Raw genomic sequence first — 24592 nt, 5'->3', positions numbered from 1 at the left:
GGGGTACCACCAGCTGCCTCCTGATCCCCCCTGACTCCATTTTCCCTGGGGGAGCCCATTCTCGGTACAGGAACCCCTTCTCCCACAGGAACCTTTTCCGGCCACCTCGTCCCATGGTCTGTACCGCATTGAGGTCGGCCAGGTCCCTTATCTTCCGCAAGGAGGGATCTCTCTGCAACTCGGCCTGGAACTCAGCAGCTGGGACAGGGATGGCCACCTGCTCTTTCTCGCCCGCTGGGTCCGAAGCTGCAGCCTCCCTGAGCCGCGTCCCTGGGCGTTCCCTCCCCACCAGCTTAGGGTCCCACGCCTCAGGCAAAGCACCCCCCCCAAGGCCAGGGGGCAGTGCCCCTTGCCGGCTCTGACCGCGGGTCACAACTAAGGCGGTCTGGGGGCTGCTTGGCCAGTCCTCTAGGTCCCCCCCCATCAACACCTCGGTGGGCAAATGGTGGTGCACTCCCACGTCCTTGGGGCCCTCCTTGGCCCCCCATTTCAGGTGTACCCTCGCTACGGGAACCTTGAATGGGGTCCCGCCCACCCCGGTCAGGGTCAGGAAGGTGTTGGGCACCACCCGATCTGGGGCCACCACCTCGGGCCGGGCCAGTGTCACCTCTGCGCCCGTGTCCCAGTAACCATAAACTTTCTTCCCCTCCACCTCCAGGGGAACAAGGCACTCGCTCCGCAGGGACAGCCCCGCGCCAACCCTGTAAACGGAGAACTTTGAATCCGGAGCATCTGGCCCCCCAGAGAAGCTAGCCTGGGGCTCTCCTCCCTCCTTAGCAGGTGGTACTCTGCCAGCCCCCCTTCCCTGGGAATGCTGCCTCTCGCCGGGCTGGGTCTCTACCCAGTCAACCCTCTGTGGGTTCGGCCTGCTCAGTCTGTCCCTGAGCCTGGGGCACTGGGCCCGTATGTGGCCCTTTTGGCCACAGTGGTAGCAGCCCATGTCCCATGGGTCCCCTTGAGTGGGTCGGATGGTCCTGATGCCGGATGTTCCCCTCTGATGGGGTTTTTCTGTATTTTCCCACGGGGAGGTCCCATGGTGACTCTCTCTCTGCGTTGTGGTGGGATTGCTCCTTTGGGACTCCTCCCTTTTATCTCCTGACCGGCTCTTTACGAACTCATCGGCCAGCCGGCCTGCCTGTCGCGGGTTCTCTGGCTTTCTGTCCACCAACCACAGCCTCAGGTCAGATGGGCACCGCTCATACAGTTGCTCCAGTACCAGCAGTTTGACCAGGTCCTCCTTCGTCTGGGCCCCATCAGCCCACTTGCTGGCGTATCCTTCCATGCGGGCGGCTAGTTGCAGATATGAGATCTCAGGGGTTTTATCCTGATTCCGGAACCTTTCCCGGTACATCTCAGGAGTCAGCCCAAACTCCCGTAGCAGGGCCTTTTTGAATAGCTCGTAGTCCCCTTTCTCTGCCTCTTCCAGTTGGCGGTACAATGCCACGGCTTTGGGGTCCAGTAAGGGGGTAAGGACCCGGAGTCTGTCCGCGGGATCAACCTGGTGCAGCTCGCAGGCCGTCTCAAAGGCCTCCAGGAAGTCATCCATGTCCTCCCCCTCCTTGTATGGGGCCATGATGCACTTATCAAAGCTCCGTGCAGTCCTGGGTCCCCCCTCACTCACCGCAGCCGGGGGTTCGCTGCCCCTCAGTCTCGCCAGTTCCAGTTCACGCTGATGCTGTCTCTCATTCTCCTGTCTCTGTCTCTCTTTCTCCTCCCGTTCATGCTGTCTCTGTCTCTCTTCACGCTGATGCTGTCTCTCTTTCTCCTCCCGTTCACGCTGATGCTGTCTCTCTTTCTCCTCCTGTTCATGCTGACGCTGTCTCTCTTCATGCTGTCTCTGTTGTTCACGATCCTCCAGCTCTCTCAGTTTTAGCTCTTTCTCCCATTCCAGCCAATTCCGCTCCCCGGATGCCGAACGTCGCCGGGAGGATCCTCTGCTGGCCGGCGAGCTTCGCCGGGGGGACCCCCTGCTGGCCGGGGGGGGTCACGGCGCCCTCGGTATTTGCTGGGCTCCTCCCCACCCTTCCCCTAGGCATAGGAAGGAGGGGTCTCGGGAAGCCCTCAGCAGCCGGCTGACCACTCCCAGCTGGGACAGACACTGGTGCCTGCGCTGCATTTGCCAGGCTGCTTCCCTGAGACACAGGGATCAGTTCATTCGCGCGATCTTCCGCCTCCAGCTGGGCAATGAGCTGTTCTTTGGTGAGCCTCCCAATGCGCAGCCGCCTCTGCTTGCACAGCTCCACCAGGTCGCTCTTAAGCCGCTTGGCATACATCTTCCTGCTGGCCACTCACCGGCCTGTGTGCTCACAGCTCCCCACAGTTCCCAGGGGGCCCCCTAGTGTGCCAGCCCTTCTCGAGGTCACCGCCTCTCTGCCAGGGTCGAGCTGCAGACTCCTCCGCCCCTGGGACCACTCGCTGCGATCCCCCCGGGGGACCCTGTTACTGCAAAAGTCCTTCTCGCTGGTCACACACTCCCAGGGGTAATAACCGTCTCTCTCTCACTCTTCAGCACGCCTGGTCCCCGTCAATCCCCCTTCGTTTTACTGCTCCCCAGTCACTTACTGCAGGAAGCGCCGTCCACGGGGTGCAGTAGATCCCACCGCTGCCACCAGTTGTCACGGAGTATTGGGGGACTCAGGGCCCTGCACCCCCGGCTTCCTGCGATTCACCATGACTCTCAGCCAGCCAGTAAAGCAGAAGGTTTATTTGGATGACAGGAATACAGTCCAAGACAGGTCTTGCAGGCACAGACAACAGGGACCCCCTCAGTTAGGTCCATCTTGGGGTCCCCGGGCATCCCAGCCCAGCCCCCCTTGGGAGGTCAGAGCCATCTCTGCCCCCCAGCCCTCTCTCCCTGCCTGCTTCCAGCACTCTGCCTTCAGCGACCCCTCCCACAGCCTTTGTTCAGTTTCCCGGGCTAAGGAGTCGCCTCCCCTTCAACCCCTTCCTGGGTTCTCATGTTACACACTCAGGTATGCGCCCTCGGGCAGATCCCATCCTGCAATGCAGACCATCCTAGTCACACTCCCCTGTCAGCATTCACAGACCACAGTGAGAACAGGCCCAGTTCGTCACACTCCCCCCTTCTGGAGCCGAGGTTCCCACCGCGAGGCCAGGGTGCCAGGCTGTGCTGGGAGGGGTGCAGGGAGCCAGGGCTGGGCCAGCACCCCAAGGCGGTGAAGGGGGATGAGATGGGGACAGAAGGGGGGTTCTCTTTAACCCTTTGCAGACTGGACAGACACAGCCTGGGGCTCAGTGGCTGGATCACATCCCCCCCAAAGCCAGTCGTTGGTAGCAGCCTCTGTGCGCCCCGCATCGCTGGCAGAGGGGTGACAGGAGGGGGAGGGGCTGTGCCTTGGGTCCCAGGGAGGGGAGGTAGGAATGGCTGACGCTGTACATAACGGAGTCTGACTCTTCCCCATCCCATCAGTGGGGCGGTGGCCATGGGGCACAGAGGGCCACAACCCTAGATGGGAGCCTGGCCTGCCCCCTGCCCTAACAGCCAAGCAGCCTGGGGGTCCCGTCCCCTCTCCCGTCCCTCCCCAAGAACTGACAGCGCTGCCAAGAGTAGGGGGGAAGGTGCTTTATTGCGAAGAGCAGGTGGCTCTGTGGGCAGCGAGCTGTGGGGGGCAGAGTCTCTGCGGGGAGGGGGCTGCTTCTAGACCTCCTCAGGGGCCTTCCGGTCGAGGGTTTGGACGTCATCCAGGAAGCTCTTGGGGGTTAGGATGTGACTGGAACCTGGGGGGGAGAGAGGTGGTTGGCAGCGGTGGGCACAGTGGGGCGGGCATGAGGCTGGCATCACCATCTCCCCCATCCTTGCAGCTGGACCCTGCTCTAGTGCAGGGGGGGGAGGGGCTGTCTCCTGCCCCCCGCGGCCTGGCACCGCACCCCTCGTGCCGCTGTACCCTGCACGGCCAGGCAAGAATCCGCGTGCTGACAGCGTTCCTCACCCTTGGGTCTTAGAGGGGTGTGTGCAGGGGGTGAGCCATATCCCTATGGGTGTTACTGGGGGTGTCTGACTGGGCCCCCACACATGGTCCCTGGGAAAGGAGAGGCCTGGGGAGCCAGGGGCCAGGAGATCAGGTGTCTAGATACAGGCCATGCGTGGCTGAGGCAGGTGGGGCAAGCGCATCTGTTCCTGGGCCCCCGGGTGCGGGAGGACAGAGGGTGGCAGGGGCGCCCTGTGGGTGCTAGGCAGGCAGTTCTAGGGTCTCCCCCTCTCAGGAGGTCCCGACTGTCCCTGACCTGGGCATTCCAGCCGCCTCTCCCCCCAGGACTCGCCCCACTCACCGATCACCACCTCCCACTCGCCCTTGGTGGCCCGGGTCACTTCGTAGGCGCAGCGCATCTCAGACATGGTCACCCCACCCAGCACGTAGATGATGAGGCGCGGGCCCGTCCGGTACTCGGCCGCTGGCTTGCCCTTGTGCCAATGCCCAAAGCGGGTGCTGGGGGAGAAAGGAGCAGTGTGGATACCAGGGGCTCGCTGAGGGAAGGCCAGGCGGAGGGGTGGGCACTGCCCAAAGTGGGGACTGGGAGGAGAGGGGCTGTGTGGATACCAGGGGCTCGCTGAGGGAATGCCAGGCGGAGAGGTGGGCACTGTCCGAAGCGGGGGCTGGGAGGAGAGAGGGGCAGTGTGGATACCAGGGGCTCGCTGAGGTAAGGCCAGATGGAAGGGCAGGGCCTGGAGGGGGATGGGGGGCAGGCCCTGCCCAAGGCAGTGGGACAGGAGTCCCAAAGGAGGCAAGAGGGAGTAGGGGAGTGAGGCACCTGCCCTGGGCTGGGGGTGCTGTCTAAAGCTCGGCCAGTCCCTTTCCTCCATCCTGGGCCCTGGTGTGTTGAGGGACTGCTGGGGTGCGGGGGACATGGTGAGTGGGGTCCAGGGCTCCAGACTCTTGGACATCCCCTCCCCTGCAGAGGGCAGGGTCCTGGCCACGCACTCCCAGGCACAGAGGCTCCTACACCCGGGGGGTAGGGAGGGTGTCAGGGCTCTACCCCTCACAGCCCAGCCAGGCTCAGCCTTACCTGACAGCAGCCTGGGAGCTGGTGGTGGGGACCGGGTCTGACATGAAGGGGACAGCAGCCTGGGAGCTGGTGGTGGGGACCGGGTCTGATATGAAGGGCCACAGTTTGTTGTCCAGTTTCTTCTCAATGATGTCCTGGCGGGGGGAGGTGGGGAGAGGACAGGTCAGCAGGGGCCAAGCAGCAGGAACCTTGGACCTGGTGGCCAAGCCAGGCCCCAGTGGGGGGAGGGGCTGGGATGGCTCCTCCCTGAATGATTGACAGTCCCTGGGGGAGCAGCCTGGGGCCCCCTTTCTGGGGGCATGGGAAGCCAGCAAAAAGCACGTTGACTCCTCCCATGATGCCCCCCCCATCTCCCCACCTCCCCCTCAGCTGCTCAGTGCCCTGCTGTGAACTCCACACCCATCCACCGTTATGGGGAGGGCAGAGACCTCCTGCAGTCAGATCCAGGGCCCCTCACTTGGGGGAGGAGGGAGGCAGGGGGCTGCCCTCAGTGCCCCTTCCCTGCTGCGGGCAGATCCAGGCCCTGCCTCTTGCCCCATGAGGTGTGTCCCAGCCATGCAGGGGGCCCAGGCTATGATACATCCTAATACCACATAATAGAGGCTTTTACATTAATCCGCTGCGTTGACTTGTACCGGGAGGCTTAAGGCCTGTCGAGCTGCGGCTAGTGCGGGGGGTGGGGGTGGGGGGTTGGATTAGGCACAGGATTGAGGCTACCGCAACTGCCTGCCCCAAAATCCCACAGGAGGAACCATCACAGCGCTGGAGCAGGGGCCTGGGAGCCTCTCTCGGGTGGGGGGGTTAATTCTTTGCCTGGAGGAGCCCCAAGCCAGTGGGCTGAAGGCAACTAAGTGTGCCCCCCCACCCCCTTGAAGAGTGCCCCACAGGGCAGGGCGATGAGGGGCTCAGCCCCCAGCAAGCATTGGGGGAAGGAGCGACCATGTCACCTCTCACAAGCTAAGCAGGTTTGGGCCCAGGCAGCGCTTGGAAAGGAGACCTCTAAGGAAAAGCCAGCGGGTGCTGGGGGGTGCTAGTGAGTCAGCAGAGGGTGCTTTATATCCCCAGTGCGGCGCTAGGGGGCGCTGTACTGCCAGGAGCGGGCGGGGGGCTCAGCAGGGGGCGCTCTCCCCTGGCAGTCAGTGCTGGCCCCAGTGCGGCGCTAGGGGGCGCTGTCCTGCAGGGAGCGGGCGGGGGGCTCAGCAGGGGGCGCTCTCCCCTGGCAGTCAGTGCTGGCCCCGGCGCGGCGCTAGGGGGCGCTGTACGGCCAGGAGCGGGCGGGGGGCTCAGCAGGGGGCGCTCTCCCCTGGCAGTCAGTGCCCAGTACTGTGCTGCAGGAGTTCGTCCTTTAGATGAACGTCAAACAGCTGCTCCTCACTGGAGGTTAGGCCAAGGACCCTGCCGGCCATTCAGATTCCAGTGCCTGTCATGACAATGGGCTGCCTGGATCCCCTGCACTTCCAGCCCCGCACGCTGATCACCTCCTGCCCTAGACTCTCGGGCAGTGCTGCTGTGCGGCTGTTAACAGCTGCCTGCCGCTCCTCAGGAAGAATTCAGCCCCGGTGAGGGACCCCTGTATAAACCGCCCATGCCCCACCCCAGAGGTGGCAGCATCTCAGCACCGGGTAAGACAACTGCCTGCACTCGTGTCTATGATCTAAGACCCCTAAGGATGGCAGCAGCAGAGGACTTTCTGATGAGCCTCTCACATGGCTAGATCCCTGCACGGATACAAAAATGTGGATGCGCATCAGCCCGCGATCCACTAGCCGCCTGTATCCGCATCCTCATGGGTAGCAGCAAGGGGGGGAAGGGGTCTTGCTTGGAAAAGGCAGCGTGAGGGTGGGGCTTGGGGGTAAGGGGCAGCTTGGAGGGGGTGGGGGTTTGGGGGAAGGGGCAGCGTGGAGGGGTCAGGGTCTAGAGGAGAATGGGTAGCGCGAGGGCGGGGTCTCAAGAAGGGGCAGCGTGGAGGGGGTGGGGGCTGGGGGAAGGGGCAGCGTGGAGGGGGCAGGGTCTAGAGGAGAATGGGTAGCGCGAGGGCAGGGTCTCAAGAAGGGGCAGCGTGGAGGGGGTGGGGGCTGGGGGGAGGGGTTTCTCATCATGTGATGCTCCTGGGGGGTCACAAGCGCCGGTACACGGCAGCAGCAGAGCATGTTGCATCGCCGTGGGGTGCTGCCCGGAAGCTGGTGGGGACGCTGGTGCTGCTCAGCGTGGCAAGGCGAGTGGGTGTCGGGCAGCCCTGACTCCGACCTGTCGCCCAGCCACTGGCTGCTGGCCGGCGGCCCCGAGCGCGCTGTGCCCCCCAGGCTGCCTGAGCCGGATGCCGCGGGCCAGGTGCTGCTCGGGAGTAGAGCCCGACCCGGTTGTATCTGCAACCCATCGACTATCCGCAGAAATGGTGCATGGATATGCAGGGCTCCACACATGGCTGACCCCAAACCAGCCCCTCCCCCTTGGGCCCAGCCTGCCAGGTGTGACCCCCACCCCCAAGGCCTGGTACCTCCATGACGTCCTTGAGCCTGGGGGTCCAGCGGGAGAGCAGGTAGGTGGACTCCGGCCGCACCTTCCTCTTGGGTCGCAGCTGCCCCCTCTGGGGGAAGAAGGGAGAGTGGGTGAGAGGCAGCAGGGATTGGGTGCGGGATGGGAACGGGTGCAGACAGGGAAAGCGCAGCCTACCTGAGTCGCTCCAGCCGGGCTGGCAGGGGAGGGGCAGAGAGAAGAACAGAATGGATCACTGAGCGAGAGAGAGAGAGAGAGAGAGAGAGAGGAGGGGAGAGCGACTGATGGGAGAACAGTCGCATGGCCACCCCATGCAGTGGTCACCAGCTCCAGCTCCCAGCGATCTGAGGTCCTGACCCCCAGGGTCCTCTGCAGGGCAGAAAAGGTCACCCCAGATGGGGAGTAACTCGGGGGTCACCCTCATAGGGGGAGGGCGTCACCACACTGTATGGGGCAGAGGCCACCTCTGTGCTGGGAGTAGGTCACTGCCATGGGGGGCACCCCCAGGATGGCCTGGGCTCCCCGGCCATGGGTACAGCTGCTGCCCCTGGCCCCAGTCCCTTACCCCAGGCATGATGGAGATGCCCAGGAAGTCCATGTTGTCGATGATGCCGCTCAGCTGCTGGACGTTGGCACACTGGATCAGCTTGTGGCGGTTCACCAAGCTCACACCTGCATGGGGAGAGACAGGTCAGCGCCAGCACCCCTGGGATGCACCCACAGCCTTGGCACATTCAGTCCGTGGCCCAGGAGTCCTAGTTCCCTGATCAAACCCTGAGATCCTGCTCTTCCCACCCCTCCCAGAGCTGGGGGTAGAACCCAGGAGTCCTGGCTCCCAGCCCCCCTCTAACCCACTAGACCCTACGCAGTTAATGACTGAATTTAGGTTCTTGATGCTCTTCCCTCCCTCCAGAGGTTCTCTTGGGCGCTGGGGGCAGGGGTCTCTCTAGCGCCCCCTGGCAGTGCAGAGGGAGTCCCCCTCCCCCGATCTGGGCTCCCCCATCTGCAGCCAGTCAGGTACAGTGTCAGAGCCGAGGCCTGGGTCCTTAAGGCTGCGAGGCCTTGAGCTGGAGGGACGGCAACCCCTCAAACCATTTACTGCTGCTTAGTGCAGAGGGGGAGGCCTGGCAACTCCACAGCGCCCCCTGGCCAGGCAACTGGGCAGCCAGAGGAGCCACATGAGGGCACCCTGGCCTGGGCAATGGGCTGCAGGCCTGTGGCGTTACCGTTCTTCAGGAGGATGTAGAGCAGGATGATGCGGATCTTGTCGTAGGCCTGCACGCTGGGGTCCAGCAGGACGGGCAGGATGATCTTCATCGGGTCCCTGATCACCTTCCCGTCCACGTCCGTCCCCATGGCCAGGTCCTGGGGGGGAGGGGGACGCACACACAAGGCCCAGGTCAGGCTGCTCCGCTTCCTCCTGCCCCGCAGCAGGATGGGAGACGCAATGGCCCCACGACCCACAGGTCGCCTACCCCCTGTGCCAGGGCCCCCTCCTCCCTGGGGTCAGCTCCCCCTGGGGTGAGCAACGGGCCCCCAGGGAGTAACCCGAGCCCCATGTCCCCCTTCTGCACCCGCGGTGCTACATGGGGGGGCTGGCCCTGGCTCCAGCGAGCCTGAGGCTCTGAGACCCCTTTCTCCGGGCTGAGTCCATGAGCCAGACTCTGGCCCCCCAGACAGGCTCTGCCCACAGACCCACCTGCTCCACGCTGCACAGCTTCTCCACCGTCCCTTTGAAGTGCCGCATGCAGTGCTCGGCCAGGTTCAGGTGCGTGGAGTACTGCGGGGAGAGACCGGGACAGGGGAGTTTACTGCGGCACTGCATCACCGGCTGGTCCAGAGCACCCCCACCCCCCAGCCCCCCAGGAGGGCCCCTTGGCCAGAAGAGCAGCCCCAATCGGCTGTGTCAGCCGAGTCTATAGGGATTGTCTTGCCCAGCACTGAAGTGCAGCCACCTCTGGGATGGAGTGGGGCAGCTGGAGGGGAGGATCAGGAGGAGGGAGCAGCTTCCAAATCAGCCCACGGCTTCTCTGTTAGTCAGCATGAGGTTGGGGGCTTGGAGACCAGCAGGTGTCGGGGTACCTGTGCCAGAGGCCAGGAGCTTTCTGTTGGCACGTGGCCCAGTGGCACCAGGAGTGGCTCCAACGGGCTGGTTTGGAAGCCCACCAAGGCCCTCTCCTGAGAGCTGCAGCAGCAAGGCGTGGGCGTTACCCAAGGGCTGCCATTGCTGCGGCTAACATGGCAGCTCTGGGCACTGACGGGCAGGCTGCTGCCCATGGTGCCACACAGCACCTGGGGGGGAAATGGCTCTGCCCGACGGGACAGGTCAGCAGCTCTCATCAGGCAGTAAAGCGGAGAGCCCCAGAGTGCCCTGCCCCCCAGAGAGTCCCTACTGTCCCTCACCAGCCCCACAGAGCACCCTGCCCCCCCATCAGCCCCACTGAATGCCCTGCCCCCCGCCCACTAACAGCCCCAGCCCCGTTACCTTGTTCAGCTCTCTCTGGTACTCGGGCAGCTTCTTCAGGATCTGGGACAGGTCCTCAATGTTGGCCTGGAGGGAGGCAGTGGTGAGATCCCGGCCCCTCCCAGCACACAGAGCCCCCTGCAAGGCAGAGGCCTCGCCTGCGGACAGCCGCAGCAGCCCAACCACGCGTGCCAGGGCCAGGGTGGGTCACTCAGACCACATGTGGCTGCGGCTTGGGTTAGACCTGCTCTTCCCAGGCCAGCTGGAATGAGACGGGAGCCCCGCAACCCGAGTGCCCCTTGAGGTGTAAAGCGGGAGCGGGCCAGGGAGATGCAGCGTTGGCTCCCTGCAGCTCTCCCTGCGCGGCCCTGACCCTGCTTTCTAACCCTGCCCCATGGGCCTCTGCCCTCCCCCACCGTGGGGAGCTCCAGAGCTCTGGTTGGGGGGCAGGGGGCTCCACATACACCTCTTAGCCCTTTACAGGCAAACCCTGGGAGCAATTGGACAGCCCCGGCCCAACCCCTCCTAAGGCAGCAGGGAGCCTCCCCTCCCCATCAGTGGCAATGGGATGGGTCCCCCCGTCCCAGACTCCCCAATCACTCCCCCTCCCAGCCCCCACCGCACCTCGTCCGTGGTCAGCCTCTTGCTCTCACAGAAGGTGCGCAGCAGCTCCGTCACCTTCCTGCAGCAGGGAGAGGGGTCAGGCCGGAGCCAGGCACTGCCTTAGAGGTAGGGGGTGCCCTGTCCTATGCTACAGGGGATGGAGCCCCCACCCCACGGGCACCACGGTTCTCTGCCTCGAGAGCCTCAGATGGGGCACGGGGGGGACTCTTCCCAAGTTACCCCAAGGCAGAGTTCAGTGCACCTCTGGGGGCTCCTGGTGTCCTGATGGGGGGGGACGGGGGACCTGGGGGCAGCGGCAGGTCCAGCAGGAGGTCGGTGAGGGACTCACTCAAGGGGCTGTGAGGTGCCTGGGGAGATCCTGGGGTCAGGGGAAGACAGTGTCCAGGGGGATCCCCGAGACGAAATGCAGACAGTTGCTCTGGAAGGGAGCACTCAGGGGTCCTTTCGGGAGAGGGGCTGGGTCCAGGGGGTCTGAGGGACAGGCCCCAGCACTGGGTGGGAGGGGGAGGGGGAGTCCTGGCACTGAGCAGGAGAGGGGTGTGTTGCTGGGGGGTGTCCTTGCACTGGGTCGGAGAGGAGTGTATCCAAAGGGGAGTGGGGTTCCAGCACTGGGTGGGAAGGGAAGCGGAGGGGTGTATCCGAGGGGGCCCCAGGGTGGGGAGGGCTGTGTCTGAAGGGGAGGATGGAGGAAGTCCCAGCACTGGAAAAGAGGGGGTGTGTCAACGGGGTGGGCTGTCCTGGCACTGGGTGGGAGAGGTGTGTCCGAGTGGGAGGTCCTGGCAGTGGGCGGGGAGGGGAGGGCTGTGCCAAAGTGGGGGTAGGGGGTCCTGGCACTGGGCGGGGAGGGGAGAGGTGTGCTGAAGGGGGGGGTAGCAAGTCCTGGCACTAGGCATTGGGTGGGGCACAAAGTGGTGTGTCGGGGGGGTCGCAGGGGCGGATGGGTCCCGGCCCTGGGTGGGGCACGGAGGGGCATATCCGGGGGGACGGACGGGGCACAGAGGGGCGTGTCAGGGGCAGGGCTGAGCGCGCTCACTTGGAGACGTCAGCAATGTGCAGGTGGCGTAGCTGAACCCAGAGTTCGTCATCATCATCCAGCAGCGCCTCTTTCTCCCGCGAGTCGCTGGCGCCCGTTGTCTCGTACCTGCGGAGGGGGGATGGGGTCAGGCTGCGACACCCCTCCTCCGAGCGTGGGAGCTACAGAGCAATGCAGGTGCCTGGGTCCCACCTCCCCAGCCTGCCTGAGGAGTGCGGGGCGCCCCCTGCTGGCAGCCAGGCCCTACCTGTAGGTGTTGTTTTCGATCCTGAGCAGGTCGTAGGCCATGGCCTGGAAGGTGAGCTCATGCAGCAGTGGGGACACCAGGTCGAAGCGCCGGTCCACAATCAACAGCTGAGAGCGGGCTTTGTCAGGGCCCTGGGGCAAAGGAGAGAGAGACCCGTCACCCCCTGCTCTGGCGGATGGTTCCTGGCCTGGCTTACACGGCACAATCCAATGGGCCCTGGTGGGCCTGAAACTTCACCACCCGCCCTCTCTGCGGCCCAGCCCCCAACCCCAGGGGAAGCCAGGAGACACCCCCCAAACTAGCTGAGACGTGCCCTGGGGTCCCGCCCTGACCGGCAGGGAGAGCTCCCCAGCCAGCTGCGCTGCAACGCCCCCTGCAGGGACGGGCCACCTGCCCCTCGTGCAAATAGCAATGGCCACTCCCCCAAGCACGCTCTCTGCTCGTGCCTCTCCACCAACGGGAGCGTGCCCCTTACAAGGCAGCCCCCCGACTGCGCCCTGCCCCATGTGCTGCGTGGGGAGCGGGGGAACTACACCAGAAGGCCCTGGTTAGTCTATCGTTAACCAACACCAGGCCCAGAGACTCTTTGATATAAGGTCCCAGAGGGGGACAATGAGACATTATCCCTATGTCCCACCTTGCTTCTGAGCTGGGACCCCATATGAGGCTTTAGCTCCCCACTCCCAGCCTGGGTGGCCCCCCCAGCATCCAGCTGGACAGAGACCACTCAGATGGTCAGCATCTCAGACCCACATCATGGGGCGGGGTGGGGGCTGGCCCAGCCCCCGCTCCTTGCCTGATCAGCATGCACTGCCCTCTTAGCACAGCAGGTGGCGATAGGAGACCAGCCCTGCGCTCCCATGGCAGACGGCTCTGAAACCGGCTCCAGCAGCTCCAGTGGAACTCAAGCCCACCCAGGAGCACCTCAGCAAGGGGCTGCGTCTGCTCTTCGCTGGGTAGCACAGACAGTCAGGGGGGCCGGGGACGTACAGCCCCTGACGCTTCCCCAACTGTCCCACCTCAGTACGTAGCCCGATTTTCAGCCACACTTGGTCTCCACAGCCTCTGGGTAAATAGGTTGAGGCTGACCGGGGAGCGCCTCTCTTGGAGGAGTATCTGGACCCCACCACTGTAGCACTATCATTGCTGCATCCTGCCCGCCTATGCACGTGGGGCTGGGCAGGGCTGTCACCCCATTGCAGAGCGGGATGAAGGCCCAGAGGGGCTGGGTGACTCACCCAAGGTCACACAGGAAGTCTGTGGCAGAGCAGGGACATGAACCCAGAACTGGCACCATCATTCCTCTCCAGCACTACCCAGCCTGGGTGGGTTGCTATGCCCAGCGCCCCTCCCGGACTCTGCTCACACCTTTGCCAGTTCAGCTCGGCTGGAGGGATCCCCGAGTGCAGATGGGGGCTGGCGTAACCACCAGGTCACCCCCCCAGAGCAGAGCGGCGCTTAGTGCACTGGTGAGTGCCACAGCACTGCCTGGGCCAGCTACCCCTCAGGGCTGGCAGCTGGGAAACATCAAGGCAAGAGGGACTAGTGCAGACAAGGCCCCATGGTGCCATGACCGTGGGCTGGGTGGCTTTGGACACTTGACTGTTAGAGGCCATGCTACAAGAGTCCCTGGGGTTCTGTGCCAGCTGGCAAGGCGGGGGCACACTGGACTGGCCAGCCGGGATTGTGCGGCATGGAGCCAGCACTGCATTGAGAGCAGGGGCTTGAGTCAGCACTCCCGGTCCTGCGGTGGGCGTGCTGTCTGGACTCCTGGCTCCTATTCCTGCCTTTGCCACCTACTTGTGGCACGCTGCTCCATGCCTCAGTTTCCCCCGTGTAACATAGGGACAGTGCTGACACCTGTGACAGGGAGGCTTGGCAAGAGTCTCAGGAATATCCCTGGGGGGGCTCAGAGGAGCAGGGTGTGCACGGAGCAGGACTTTGCCCTCCCCAGCGCCGCTCTCAGCTCCTGAGAATAGCACAGATCAGACCGGGGCTGCAGGCTGGAGCCAGCTCTGCTGCAGCAAGTAGCTCCGGTGGTTAACAAGCATGCTGTCAATCCCTTCCCTGGGTAGATGGTTTGGGCAGCCAGGTGTGTGCCAGGCTCCCCTCTGGAGGCAGGCCTGTGCTACCAGCTGTGAGTTACAGAGCGTCTGTGTCATGGCAGCCAGCTATCCCAGAGGGGGCCCCCCTGCCCGAGACTGGTATCATTATCCCCATTTTACAGATGGGGAAACTGAGGCACAAATAGGAGGGGTGACTTGCCCAAGGTCACCCAGCTGGGAATAGAACCCCGGTCTCCCATCCCAGTCCAGGGCTCTAGCCACTAGGCAACATTGCCTCGGTGGATGGGAAAGGAGAGAGGAAAGGTGCGCTCATGGATCCACAGGGTCGGTGCCAGGGCCTCAGCTGGGGAAGTCTCTGGGAGGAAGCCCTTTGCTGTGCCAGACCCCAACAGATCTCTCTCTTCCTCCAGGACAAGCCGTACGGCCTCCCACCTCCTGAGACCGAACCGCTGGGCTTCACCCCGTGAGCCCTGCCCAGCGAGTCCAGCTGAGACAGACCCTGGGACAGACCTGTCCACTGCGCAGGGCCCGATGCCCCTCAGCCCGGGTGACAGGGCCACTCCCCCAGCGTTGTCAGAACAGTTGGGTTTCTTAGGCACCTGGACCCCAGCCCGGGCAGCCCAGCCCACTGAAGGTTAAAGCAAGAGGCCGTTCTGGTCAGCTCAGAGCCCGGCCGAGCTGCAGCGAGACCTGTTTTCAGGCTCCTGGTCTCTCGCTCAGGGCCTGTCTACATGTAAACCCGTGCAGCTGCGCCGCTTCAGTGACGCCGCCTTTCTCATACCCCCGAGCGAGGCAATTGCCTTGTGTAGACCAGGCCTCGGTCTGACCTTGGTCAGTTCTCAGGCGAGAGCTCCCAGCTTCCCCCACTTATCCCCCAGCTCAAACCTTCCCAACCCTGTGTTCTCGAACTGGGGGCCCTGCTCCGATTCCCTGCTGGGAGCGTCCAGCCAGGAACCATTGGAGATGTCATGGTCTTTCTGGCCCCCAGGCTGAGCTGGGTTGGATTCTCTTCATTTCACCAAGACAGGGATGTAACACCCCCCCCACACACCATGATTCTTATCTTCCCTGAGAGTCCTTCCCCCACGCCCCACCAGAGAAGCCATGAAACATATAGGGGAAACTGAGGCACGCATCGGCTTCATAAAAGATATTACAAACATTCCCAGTTGGTCACAGGTGCACAGTCTCCCAGCAGCTCGGCAAAGGCTGGAAGCAAGAGCAGAAGCAACAGGAGGGAGAGATCTGGGCAGGCCTTGGATTTTACATCACTTTGGTTCTCCTAGGGAGACAGGAGCCACTGGGTTTCCCATGCGAGAATCCAGGGCAGGGTGGGTTTGCAGCTCCCCTCTGCTGGGGGTGGGACGGGGACGGCAGGATCTGGGTCAGGGCTGACTTGTGGCTAAGGCTCGGGAGAGCTGGGTTCTACTCCTGCTCTGACAGACTCCCTGCATGCCTCAGTTTCCCATCTGTAACACAGGCCCCCCTGCCTCCCCTGGGAGGGTGAATTCATTAATGAGTTCCGATACCACGGTGGTGGGTGTAGGAGCACACACAGACAGGAGTGTCCAGGTGTGGAAGAGGCGCTGTATGCAAAACTTACTTCTGTGACTGAACTGCCCTGTTTATAAACAGAGATTGTGCTGGGCACACACTTCCCCAGTCGGTGCCTCGGTTTCCCCATCCGTAGAGAGGGGACAAGGACACTGGCCTTTGTAGAGCACTTTGCGATCCGCCCACGGCCACTGTTAGAGAAGGGCTGGGGCCGTTAGTCCAACCACACAGGGAATGCTATTGTTCTCCCGAGCCCTCAGGATCTCCAAGGGGGTCTAGACCCCACCCCTCCCCCCGCCAGGATCTCTGAGCAGGTTCTAAATCACTCCTCCTTCCTTCTACTTCTCATGTACTCCCCCTCCCCCTCGGCTCTGTCCCATGGTGAGGGCGTGGCCGGCACAGCTCGCTCACCTCTCCCATGCTGGGCTCGTATGCCTTGAACACCTTGAGTTTGGCCAGTACAGCATGCGCCAGGTGGAAGTTATCTTCACGGGCCCTGCAGCAAAGACAAACCCTGTGGGTAGAAACAGGTCCTCCCACAGGGGCACACGCACTTCCTGTAGGAGATGACCAGGTAACCGTCTCCCTCTGGGCACACTCACTTCCTGTAGCGGATGGCTGAGTACCTCCCCATGGCACACTCAATTCCTATAAGGGATAACTGGGTACCCCTCCTCCCAGGCACACTCACTTCCTCTAGTGGATGGCCGAGTACCCCTCCCCCCGGGCACACTCACTTCCTGTAGTGGATGGCCGGTACCCCTCCCCCGGGCACACTCACTTCCTGTAGCGGATGGCCGGGTACCCCACCCCCGGGCACACTCACATCCTGTAGTGGATGGCCGGGTACCCCTCCCCCGGGCACACTCACTTCCTGTAGCGGATGGCTGGGTACCCCTCCCCCCGGGCACACTCACTTCCTGTAGCGGATGGCTGGGTCCCCCTCCCCCGGGCACACTCACTTCCTGTAGCGGATGGCTGGGTACCCCTCCCGCCGGGCACACTCACTTCCTGTAGCGGATGGCTGGGTACCCCTCCCGCCGGGCACACTCACTTCCTGTAGCGGATGGCTGGGTACCCCTCCCCTGGGCACACTCACTTCCTGTAGCGGATGGCTGGGTACTCCTCCAGGGTTTCACACAACGAAGCAATCTGCTCTGCCAGGATCTCCAGGTCCTTGTTCCTTTCCCAGGCGGAGCAGGGGCTGAACCAGATGTGGAAGGTCTGTGGCCTGTCCAGGGAGTACACCTGGGGGGCAGGGGGAGCAGAGATCAGACCCTGGTGCCAAGTGCTGGCAGCCAGGCCAGCTGTGCCCCATACCGCAACCCTAAGATGCGCTGTTGGACCAGGCCAGCCTGGCGGAGCCGGAACGAGCCCCTAGTGAGGGAGAGATCCCTTCACCAGAGCCACTCCTGTTGTGGTAGAGGGACAGCAGCCCAGAGATTCATGCACCAGCCTGGGATGAAGACGCCCCGGATTCAGGTCCTTACTGAGCTGCAGGGGTGTGTCTCTGCCCTGGAGAAGTCAATGTTGGGGGAGGGGGCTTGGACATGCTTCTAGTCTGGCGAAAGCCCCAGCGTAGCCACAGGCAAACCCGGCATCAACGCGCTCTGCCACTGTCGCTTATTTCACTGGACGAAGAGAACGAGCCATTGGGGAAAACGTGCTTGGACACCAATAAAACAGTATCGGCCCACGAAGGGTTTGCTGGTGCTACGGGACGGGTGAGCCAGCAAAGCCTCCTAACGCACACTCAGCTTATACCAGCCAAAGCTTCTCTTGGCACAGCTGGCACCGGTGCCCAGATGAAATAAGCTACAGTGGCAAAAGGACTGCTTTGCCAGCGTAACGGCCTCTACTCAGGGGCTCTGCCAGCACAGCTGCATTAGTTACAGGGGGGATTTTTTCTCTCATGTCCCCGTAACAAACCCGTACCAACGAAGCTTTTGGGTGTAGACCAGGCTCATGTCTCTCCGTGCCTCAGTTTCCCCACCAATGCAATGGGACTGACAACACAGCCCTGCCCCTCAGGGGCATGAGGTGGGGAAATCCACTGACGATACAAAAAGGAGATGGTGTGGTTGGGCAAAGGGCAGGCGTGTGCGGGCTGTCTTGCAGGCCTGTTATAAACCATCAGGAAGAGCTGGTAAAGCTAGGGAGGCAGCGCCCTCCTCCCCCATACATCCAAGCCAGTGATTCCACGTCTCACAGGGTGTGAGCAGCCGGCTAGTCCCTGCTGCCCTGTGCTGGCATCAAACCCAGGGCCCTAGAAGGGAAAGGTGTCCCCGCCCCGAGCCATGTGGAACACTAAGGTTGGGGTGTCATACATCACCATCTGCCCTGCGGCCCTGCTCCTCCAAAGCCCGGTCACCCCTCACCTGGCTCTCATAGGGCAGGAAGGCCATGTTGATCTCCATGAGGGTTTTGATGGCCTTGGTGATCCGTGACTTCCGCAGCTTGTTGAACAGAGGGTCAGGACACGCTGCAAGGCAAAGGCAGTGGGTGGGGGTGACAGGCACAGGGCTCAGGGCCCCCAGCACAGCGCCAGCCCCCACGGACAGGGCCAGGACGGGCACAGCAGGGGCAGTAGTGCTGCACACCTATGGGGAACCTGGGCAGGTCAGCAGGGCCACACAGGAGTCAACTATGAGTCCAACCCCCCTGAACCAGAGTCACGCCGGGTTCTCGGCTTCTGCAGCATCAGCAGCGAGGAGGGCGAGGGCACAATCTCTCCTACGCGGTCCCTTTCTCACACCCTGCCCTCAGCCCACCACAGGGGGAAGTGACTGGAGGGTACAACTCAGCATGATGCACAAGGAGGAACAGGGACTTGGGCTGTAATGAGGAGAAGCAGATGTGACCTTGACACACTGGGTATTGTGGGTGTACCATTCCCAAACCCCAGTTGGGACGGATGGAGCAATGCATGCTGGGAATGGTAGCCAGAGGCCGCCTTTCTGGGCGCACGCTGCAGGTGTCTGTGAGCCGTGCTGGCTGGAGGCAGGCCCATGGGGGAGAAGGGGGGGAAGGGATCGGTGGGGTCGTTCGGTCTGGCCTGCTGGGTCTGTATCCCCCTGCAGGAGGGCAGAGCGTAATCAGGGTGCTGCGCACTGGCCTGCCGGCAGAGACAGACCCCCCCACCCCCAGGCTCCAGTGTGCCGCTGGCCAGGCTCCCGGCAGGGGGATTCCCCGCCCCCCGATACTCACGGCTGAGGAAGAAGACGTGAGCTGCCTTGTAGGTGAAGGTGGGGGTGCCCTGGAAGTCATCGATCAGAGCCTGCACCGACTGCAAAGGGGGGAGAGGAGGGGTTGTCAGCACCATCCAAAGCCCCGCCCTGCTGCCCGAAGGGCCCAGCCCATGCCCAGCCCCTGGGGACTCAGGGCCCAGCATGATGCCATCGGGAGGTGGGCTGTTTTTCACCCCCCGCCCCTGGTCTCCCTCCACTGGCCTCCCTGCTGCAGACGCAGGAGCCTCCTCCCCCACAGCTCCTGCCACCTGAGCCTCTGCCTCAGCGATTCTCCTTCCCTTTGAGTCTCAGCTGAGGACTTAGGGTGACCAGATGTCCCGATTTTATAGGGACAGTCGCAATGTTTAGTTTTTTCCCTTCTATAGGCTCCTGTTACCCCCCAACACCTGTCCCGGTTTTTCACACTTGCTATCTGGTCAGCCTAGCCGAGGTTGCCTCTCTCCGCCTGCTGCACCTTCCCATCCAACCCCCACGGGACTGCACTGCGGAGAGGTCTGGGGGACAGTCTGTGCTCACGTGGCAAAGAACACGAAGCCCAGCTCCGGGAAAACAGCCTCTTGGGGAGCCCCTACTGGCCCCATTCCCATCCTGACCTTGTGCTGCGCATCCCCCCGGACGGCGTCACCTCCAGGCTGCACTAGGTGCTGCCCCGGAGTCTCCCCTGCTCCCCATCCAGCTGCCCCAGGCCCGAGCTCCTACCTTCTCCACAGGGCTGAGCAGGTAGATGGCCTCCAGGCTGGGGATTGGCTCCCGGCGCTTGTTAATATCTTCCACGACTAGGAGAGAGCAGACATTGGGTGCAGGTCAGTGTGTCCTAGCCACCCGCCCCAGCCACTCTCCACCGGGATGCGGGGAGGGGAAGCCAAGGGGAACAGGGATGTTCGCTGGCAGCAGGCTGAGGGGTTCCACAGGCTACAATGCAGCAGCCGATTTGATGTGGGGCCATGGGCTGCGATGCTGCCCCAGTACGGAGCAGGGAGGGAACGTCCCTCTGTACTGTGCTGGGGACAGCCCCCTAGAGCGCTGGCTCAGCTCTGTGCCCCTCAACCCCAGGGCTCCTCCACCCTGGAGCAGGGAGCCAGCATTCCCCCTCTCCTGCCAGGACCCTGCCCGCAGCATGGGGGAGGAGCAGCGAGGAGTTAACTGGGGTCTGAGAAAAGCGGTGAAGAGGCTCCAGGGGCTGAAAGCGCCGGGCTAAGGGAACTAGATCTGGCTGGGAAGGTACCAATAGCAAGGAGGGCATCTAGGGGGCTGCAAAGGGGGGAAACTAGATGCAAACGTGAATGTAGACAAGTCAACTCCCCAACTGTGAGGTGTATCCAAGGGGGAGGGGAGCCCTGGCGGGGGGAGCAGACGGGAGGGAGGGGCCACTCACGCGCGATGCCTTCATCCACGATGTCGGACATCTTGCAGCACGACGAAAGGATGCGTGTGCTGGGGCGGTCCATGATCAGCACCTGGGGTAGCAAGAGGGGAGCGCACCGCTTCGGACGAGCTAGTCACTGCCCTGAGCCCAGCCACCCACCATCATCATCCATGGAACAGCCAAGGGAGTAGAGCGACTGCTAACGGCAGAGCCGACGGCTCCCGGCCCAGCCCTTCCACAGCAGAGCGGCACGGCCGTTACCAAGCCTGCACTTGGCTAAGCTGACCGTGCTAAGGACTGCGTGAGGAGCGACAAGGAGAGCAGCTCCGAGCAGAGTGGCTAGTACGAGATGTCGGAGACAAACCTGGGACACCCGGCCATTCAGAATGGTTCCATCCTCCTAGATTGGAGGAGATCAGCCTCTTGGCCCAGGTGACGGGGTGAGTGCAAGAGGCAGGGACAGAACCCAGGAGTCCTAGCTCCCAGTGCCCTCCTCTGATCCACCAGATACCCGCTCCCCAGCCCTCGGACAGAACCAGGATCAGGGCACAGAGAAATGGAACGAGGGGAGTCTCCGTGTTCCCCTAGGAAAGCCCTGTAGGCCCAACATCTCCACCGCCTTCCTGCCGTGCCGAATGAACCCATTGCTCCGTGCAGCCCAAGCATCCTGCTGCACCAGATCCAGCCACTGGGAAACCTAGTCCCCTGTGCTCCCTCTGCCGCACCGGCCAAGCCCACTGCTCCACACACCCCAGCCCAGTCCATGCCGGGGGCTCAATAACCTGCCTGCCCAATGGTACATGCTGCCCCCATGCTTGGCGCTTTCCTGCTCCTCCTCCCACCCAGGCTGGCTCACTGGGCCCAGTGGTCTGATCTGGTGTGTGTGTGGGGGAGATATGGGGCTAGCTGGACCAGCTGGGTCTGATCCAGCGCAGCGGGAAGGCAGACATACCCAAGCCTAGCTGGGGGCGGATGATGGGCTAGACAGAGCAGGGATCTGATCCAGCCTGGAAAACCTCAGGGTCCTAATGAATCCCAAGAAGCTGGAGGGGAAGGAGCACGATATATGGATACAGCATATCCCCAGGGGAACACCAGGGCAGCAGGCCCGGCCTGCTTACCTTCCATTCTCCTTCCTTCTTCACGCTGCGAAAGACAACGCTGAGGATCTCTGCGAGGGAAAGAGATGGGGATTAGTGGTGGGGATTGGATGGGACGGCTGTGCCCTGAGCCAGGACCCACTGGCTGGTGGAAGGACCCCTCGGGGAAGTGGCTCAGAGGCTGCTCTCGGGCCAGCTAGCGACGTGCTCCTAGCAGAGCCCCAGTCAGCGATCGTAGTGGGGTGGCAGACTAGATGGGCCATGGCTCTGATCCCCTTCCTTTCTGCCAGGCTGGATACGAGCGCAGCTGAACTAAGGATCTGGCCCCGTGCAGCAAGAGAACAGATCTTGTCCAGCACCTCTTGACTGGAGGGGATCCAGGGACCCTCTACTGTGTGTGGGGGACGACAACACGACAAAGACTTCAAATCCTGAGTCCTGCACGAAGAACCCCTCCAAGGCATGTCCCGCTCAGGGAACTGCCGGCCTGTCTCCTGGGCACCTTCCACGGCCAAGCTAAGCAATTAGATAGTCAGCTCTTCGGGCCAAGCACCATCTTTTTGTTGTGCCCAGCAGAATGGTACCCTGACCCATGAGTGGCACTCCTGGGCGCTACCGTAATACCCCTAATAAATAATGTACAAAGCCTTGCAAAATGGGACCTTGGTCCATGACTTGGGCTCCTGGGTCCTACCATAATACAGGCATTTCAACCCTGAACTGCAGCTACGGCCCCCCACACCAGCCCTGGGCTGCCCCCACCAGCTGTGCCAGTGCCCCTCACTATTGACTGGAGCCCCCTGCTACCCCAGCCCTGGGCTCCCTCCCATTCCCAGCTCTGCCAGTGCCCCTCACTCCTGTCTGCAGCCCCCTGCTATCCCAGCCCTGGTCTGTCCCCCACCAGCTCTGCCAGTGCTCCTCACTCTTGAACCGCAGCTATTCCAGTCCTGGGTTCCCCCCTCACGGCTCTGCAGATGCCCCTCACTCCTGACCTGCAGCCCCCTGCTATTCCTGTTCAGAGACCCCTCTTGAACCGGGGTAGTATGGCCCAGCCCAAGTATTCAAAAATCACGTGTCAGGCCCTCCTAACTGTGCGATTTACTGAGGAAAAACTAAGAGAAGAGCTAAGGGTTATTAGCACCACCGGCGGTCCTGAGCTGTGGGCCACTTTTGCTCTGTCCCAGTTCTGGGGGCAACCATGGAACATCTGAACTGAATCCACTTTCCAAGGGTCTTTTAAACCCCAGGCCCGTGGTCTGGATTTAGCCACAGGCCCCGTCCACTGCAGCTGGGGCTGGAGATTCAGCAGTGGCTTGGGCTTCTGAAGTAACACAGCCCACACAGCGGGGCAGGGTGTTGCCAGAAGACAATGACTAACACATAGCAACTAACCCCTCAGAGTCCAGCATGCACAAGACAACGGAGGCCATGCTGATCAGGTGTAAGGCTTTAACTTGTTCTCTCCTACATTACAGCTATAGCCTACGCCAGCTCTGCGCTGCGGCCGGGCAGAAGCGTACTGCTTCACTACGGTACAAAGTGGCTCTGACGTCATTTTTCTCCTCATGTGCAGCTGTTACCCGTTCTGACAGGCTGTTTATAATGCTAAGTTTACTAGTTTTCGGAGGCGGTTGGGGGAGGAGAGGGGGTGCAAGGTGGAAGTTTCGCCTAGGGCGCAAAATATCCTTGCACCGGCCCTGGCGGGAGTCACCCTGATGGAAAGAGATGACGATGATTCCCCCCAAAGTGCAGCTCCTATGGGAGGGGGCAGCCCTTGGGGGTGGGGCAGACACCCTCCTGATGTGTGACAGGCAGGCGGGGGGAGGAGGAGCTCTCTGCTCTGACTGGTTTCAGAGTAGCAGCCGTGTTAGTCTGTAACCCACGAAAGCTTATGCTCTAAGAAACTTGTTAGTCTCTAAGATGCCACAAGTACTCCTGTTCTTTCTGCTCTGACTGACTCCTAATCCTCCCCGAGGGTGCGACACCCCCATAAGCGCCCCGCCCTGCCCTCCCAGGGCCCCCCAACTGGGTCCTGTTCCCCCAGACCCACACCCGACTGGATTCTGCCCCCGACCGGGCTCAGACCCCCCAGCTTTGCACTCACTCTCGCGCACCACCGCCTTCAGCCCGGATGGGGTCATCTCCGCCTTCTCTCACGCACCTTCGAGTCCTGTGGATGGAAGTGGGACTCAGCTGCGTGCGGGGCAGGGCTGGAGTCAGGACTCCTGGGTTCTACCCCTGCTCTGCTCCTGCCCTTGTGCGCGCCCTGGCTTCTCCCTGCCGTGCTCTGGGGAGTGTCTGTGACACTGGGCGACGGCCCCTAGTGACACTGATGGAGGGGCCCAGTTCCCTCTAGTGTCACTGATGGATGGGCCCAGCCCCACCAGTGATTGATTTGAGTATAAAGCAACTGGGGTGCTGGTGGGTCGATGTCTGCAAGGCTGATGACGGCCGAACGCTGCAGCCCCCCACTTCTGGCGCTGCGGGGGCCGGGCCTGGCACCCATGGGCCTGTGCCTGGTGACAGGGCCACGCAGGTCCCCACTGAACCCCCACCCGGTCACGTGGGGCGCAGAGGGAGGAGGGGCCCCCTTGCAGGGTTAAAGCGAGGACTGGGTTGGGGTAGTGGGGCCTCAACCCACTCCGGTTAGGGCCCCCCACCGAGCTGCAAGTCCCCCCCAACCAGTGCCCCCCCCAGCAGTGCCCCTCGCCCCCCCCCGAGTCAAGTCTCTTGCCCACCTCCACCCAGCCCCCCTCCCCCCCCCAGCCAGGCTCCTCAGCCCCCCTCCACTCGGCCCCCGCAGCCAGGCCCCGTGTGGTACCCAGGAGCAGGAGCGGGTTCGATGGAACGTCTCCTTCCCTCGCTCGTCACTTCCCCCAGAACGTGCTGGGACGGCCTGAGCCGCGCACACAGTGACTGGGACGCACTGCACCACTCGGCCGGGAGCTCAGTCCCTTTCTGCAGTTAGTGGCGGGAAAATATGGTACAGTCCCAGCAAGGGTGGAAAACAGTCTGAGGTAAAATTGTCCTTGGAGTGGCCAAAGGCGGGAAAAACCGGTTGGATCCAGTTATGACTGGGCCAGGATAACAGTAAACAACAAGATGGCGGTCACAAGATGGCAGTTCAGACTCCATCTTGGATTGCTGCTATAGCTTTACAAACTACACATTGAGTTTAATCTACACATATTTTAACAGACTATAATCCTATAACAAAACACACCCAGCAGTATATAGAGCAGTATAAACAAGTCATTGTCTGTATGTAATTTTAGTTTGTACTGACTTCGCTAATGCTTTTTATGTAGCCTCTTGATGTACCCCCTGGAAGACCCCTGCGTACCCCCAGGGGCACACGTAACCCTGGTT

The 24592-nt window shown here is 62.4% G+C and overlaps 1 protein-coding gene across 5 annotated transcripts; it reads right to left on the bottom strand.

Annotated features, from left to right (window-relative positions):
* Nucleotides 1–3658: 3658 nt before the first annotated feature.
* Nucleotides 3659–23364, bottom strand: LOC128828327 (syntaxin-binding protein 2-like). 5 transcript variants are annotated; one of them, XM_054012895.1, is made up of 20 exons: nt 23328–23364; nt 21245–21294; nt 20133–20214; nt 19438–19533; nt 18906–18919; nt 18717–18795; nt 17888–17991; nt 16609–16757; nt 15921–16005; nt 11890–12020; nt 11643–11750; nt 10610–10667; nt 10007–10072; nt 9221–9301; nt 8748–8886; nt 8061–8193; nt 7523–7610; nt 5068–5159; nt 4291–4448; nt 3659–3738 (listed from the first exon to the last, which is right to left on the bottom strand). In XM_054012895.1, the coding sequence occupies exons 1-20, from the start codon at nt 23362–23364 to the stop codon at nt 3659–3661; spliced, it is 1830 nt and encodes a 609-aa protein (XP_053868870.1). The 5 variants fall into 5 exon arrangements, with proteins under 5 accessions (XP_053868870.1, XP_053868871.1, XP_053868873.1 ...); XM_054012896.1 differs by lacking the exon at nt 18906–18919 and having other exon boundaries at nt 19457–19533; XM_054012898.1 differs by lacking the exon at nt 18906–18919 and having other exon boundaries at nt 8067–8193; nt 19457–19533.
* Nucleotides 23365–24592: the final 1228 nt, after the last annotated feature.

The sequence above is a fragment of the Malaclemys terrapin genome, chromosome 23, assembly GCF_027887155.1.
Source record: "Malaclemys terrapin pileata isolate rMalTer1 chromosome 23, rMalTer1.hap1, whole genome shotgun sequence".
NCBI lineage: Eukaryota > Metazoa > Chordata > Testudines > Emydidae > Malaclemys > Malaclemys terrapin.
This window is presented reverse-complemented; position numbering and strand designations above follow the sequence as displayed.

Excerpts from the sequence above, each read along its gene's own strand:
- LOC128828327 (XM_054012895.1), bottom strand. The coding sequence starts at position 23,364 with ATGACCCCATCCGGGCTGAAGGCGGTGGTGCGCGAGA. Across the intron at positions 16,758-17,887 it reads TCCTGCCCTATGAGAGCCAG|GTGTACTCCCTGGACAGGCC; the intron begins GTGAGGGGTGAC and ends CCTGCCCCCCAG. Across the intron at positions 7,611-8,060 it reads GACTGGGGCCAGGGGCAGCA|GGGGCAGCTGCGACCCAAGA; the intron begins GCTGTACCCATG and ends CTTCCCCCAGAG.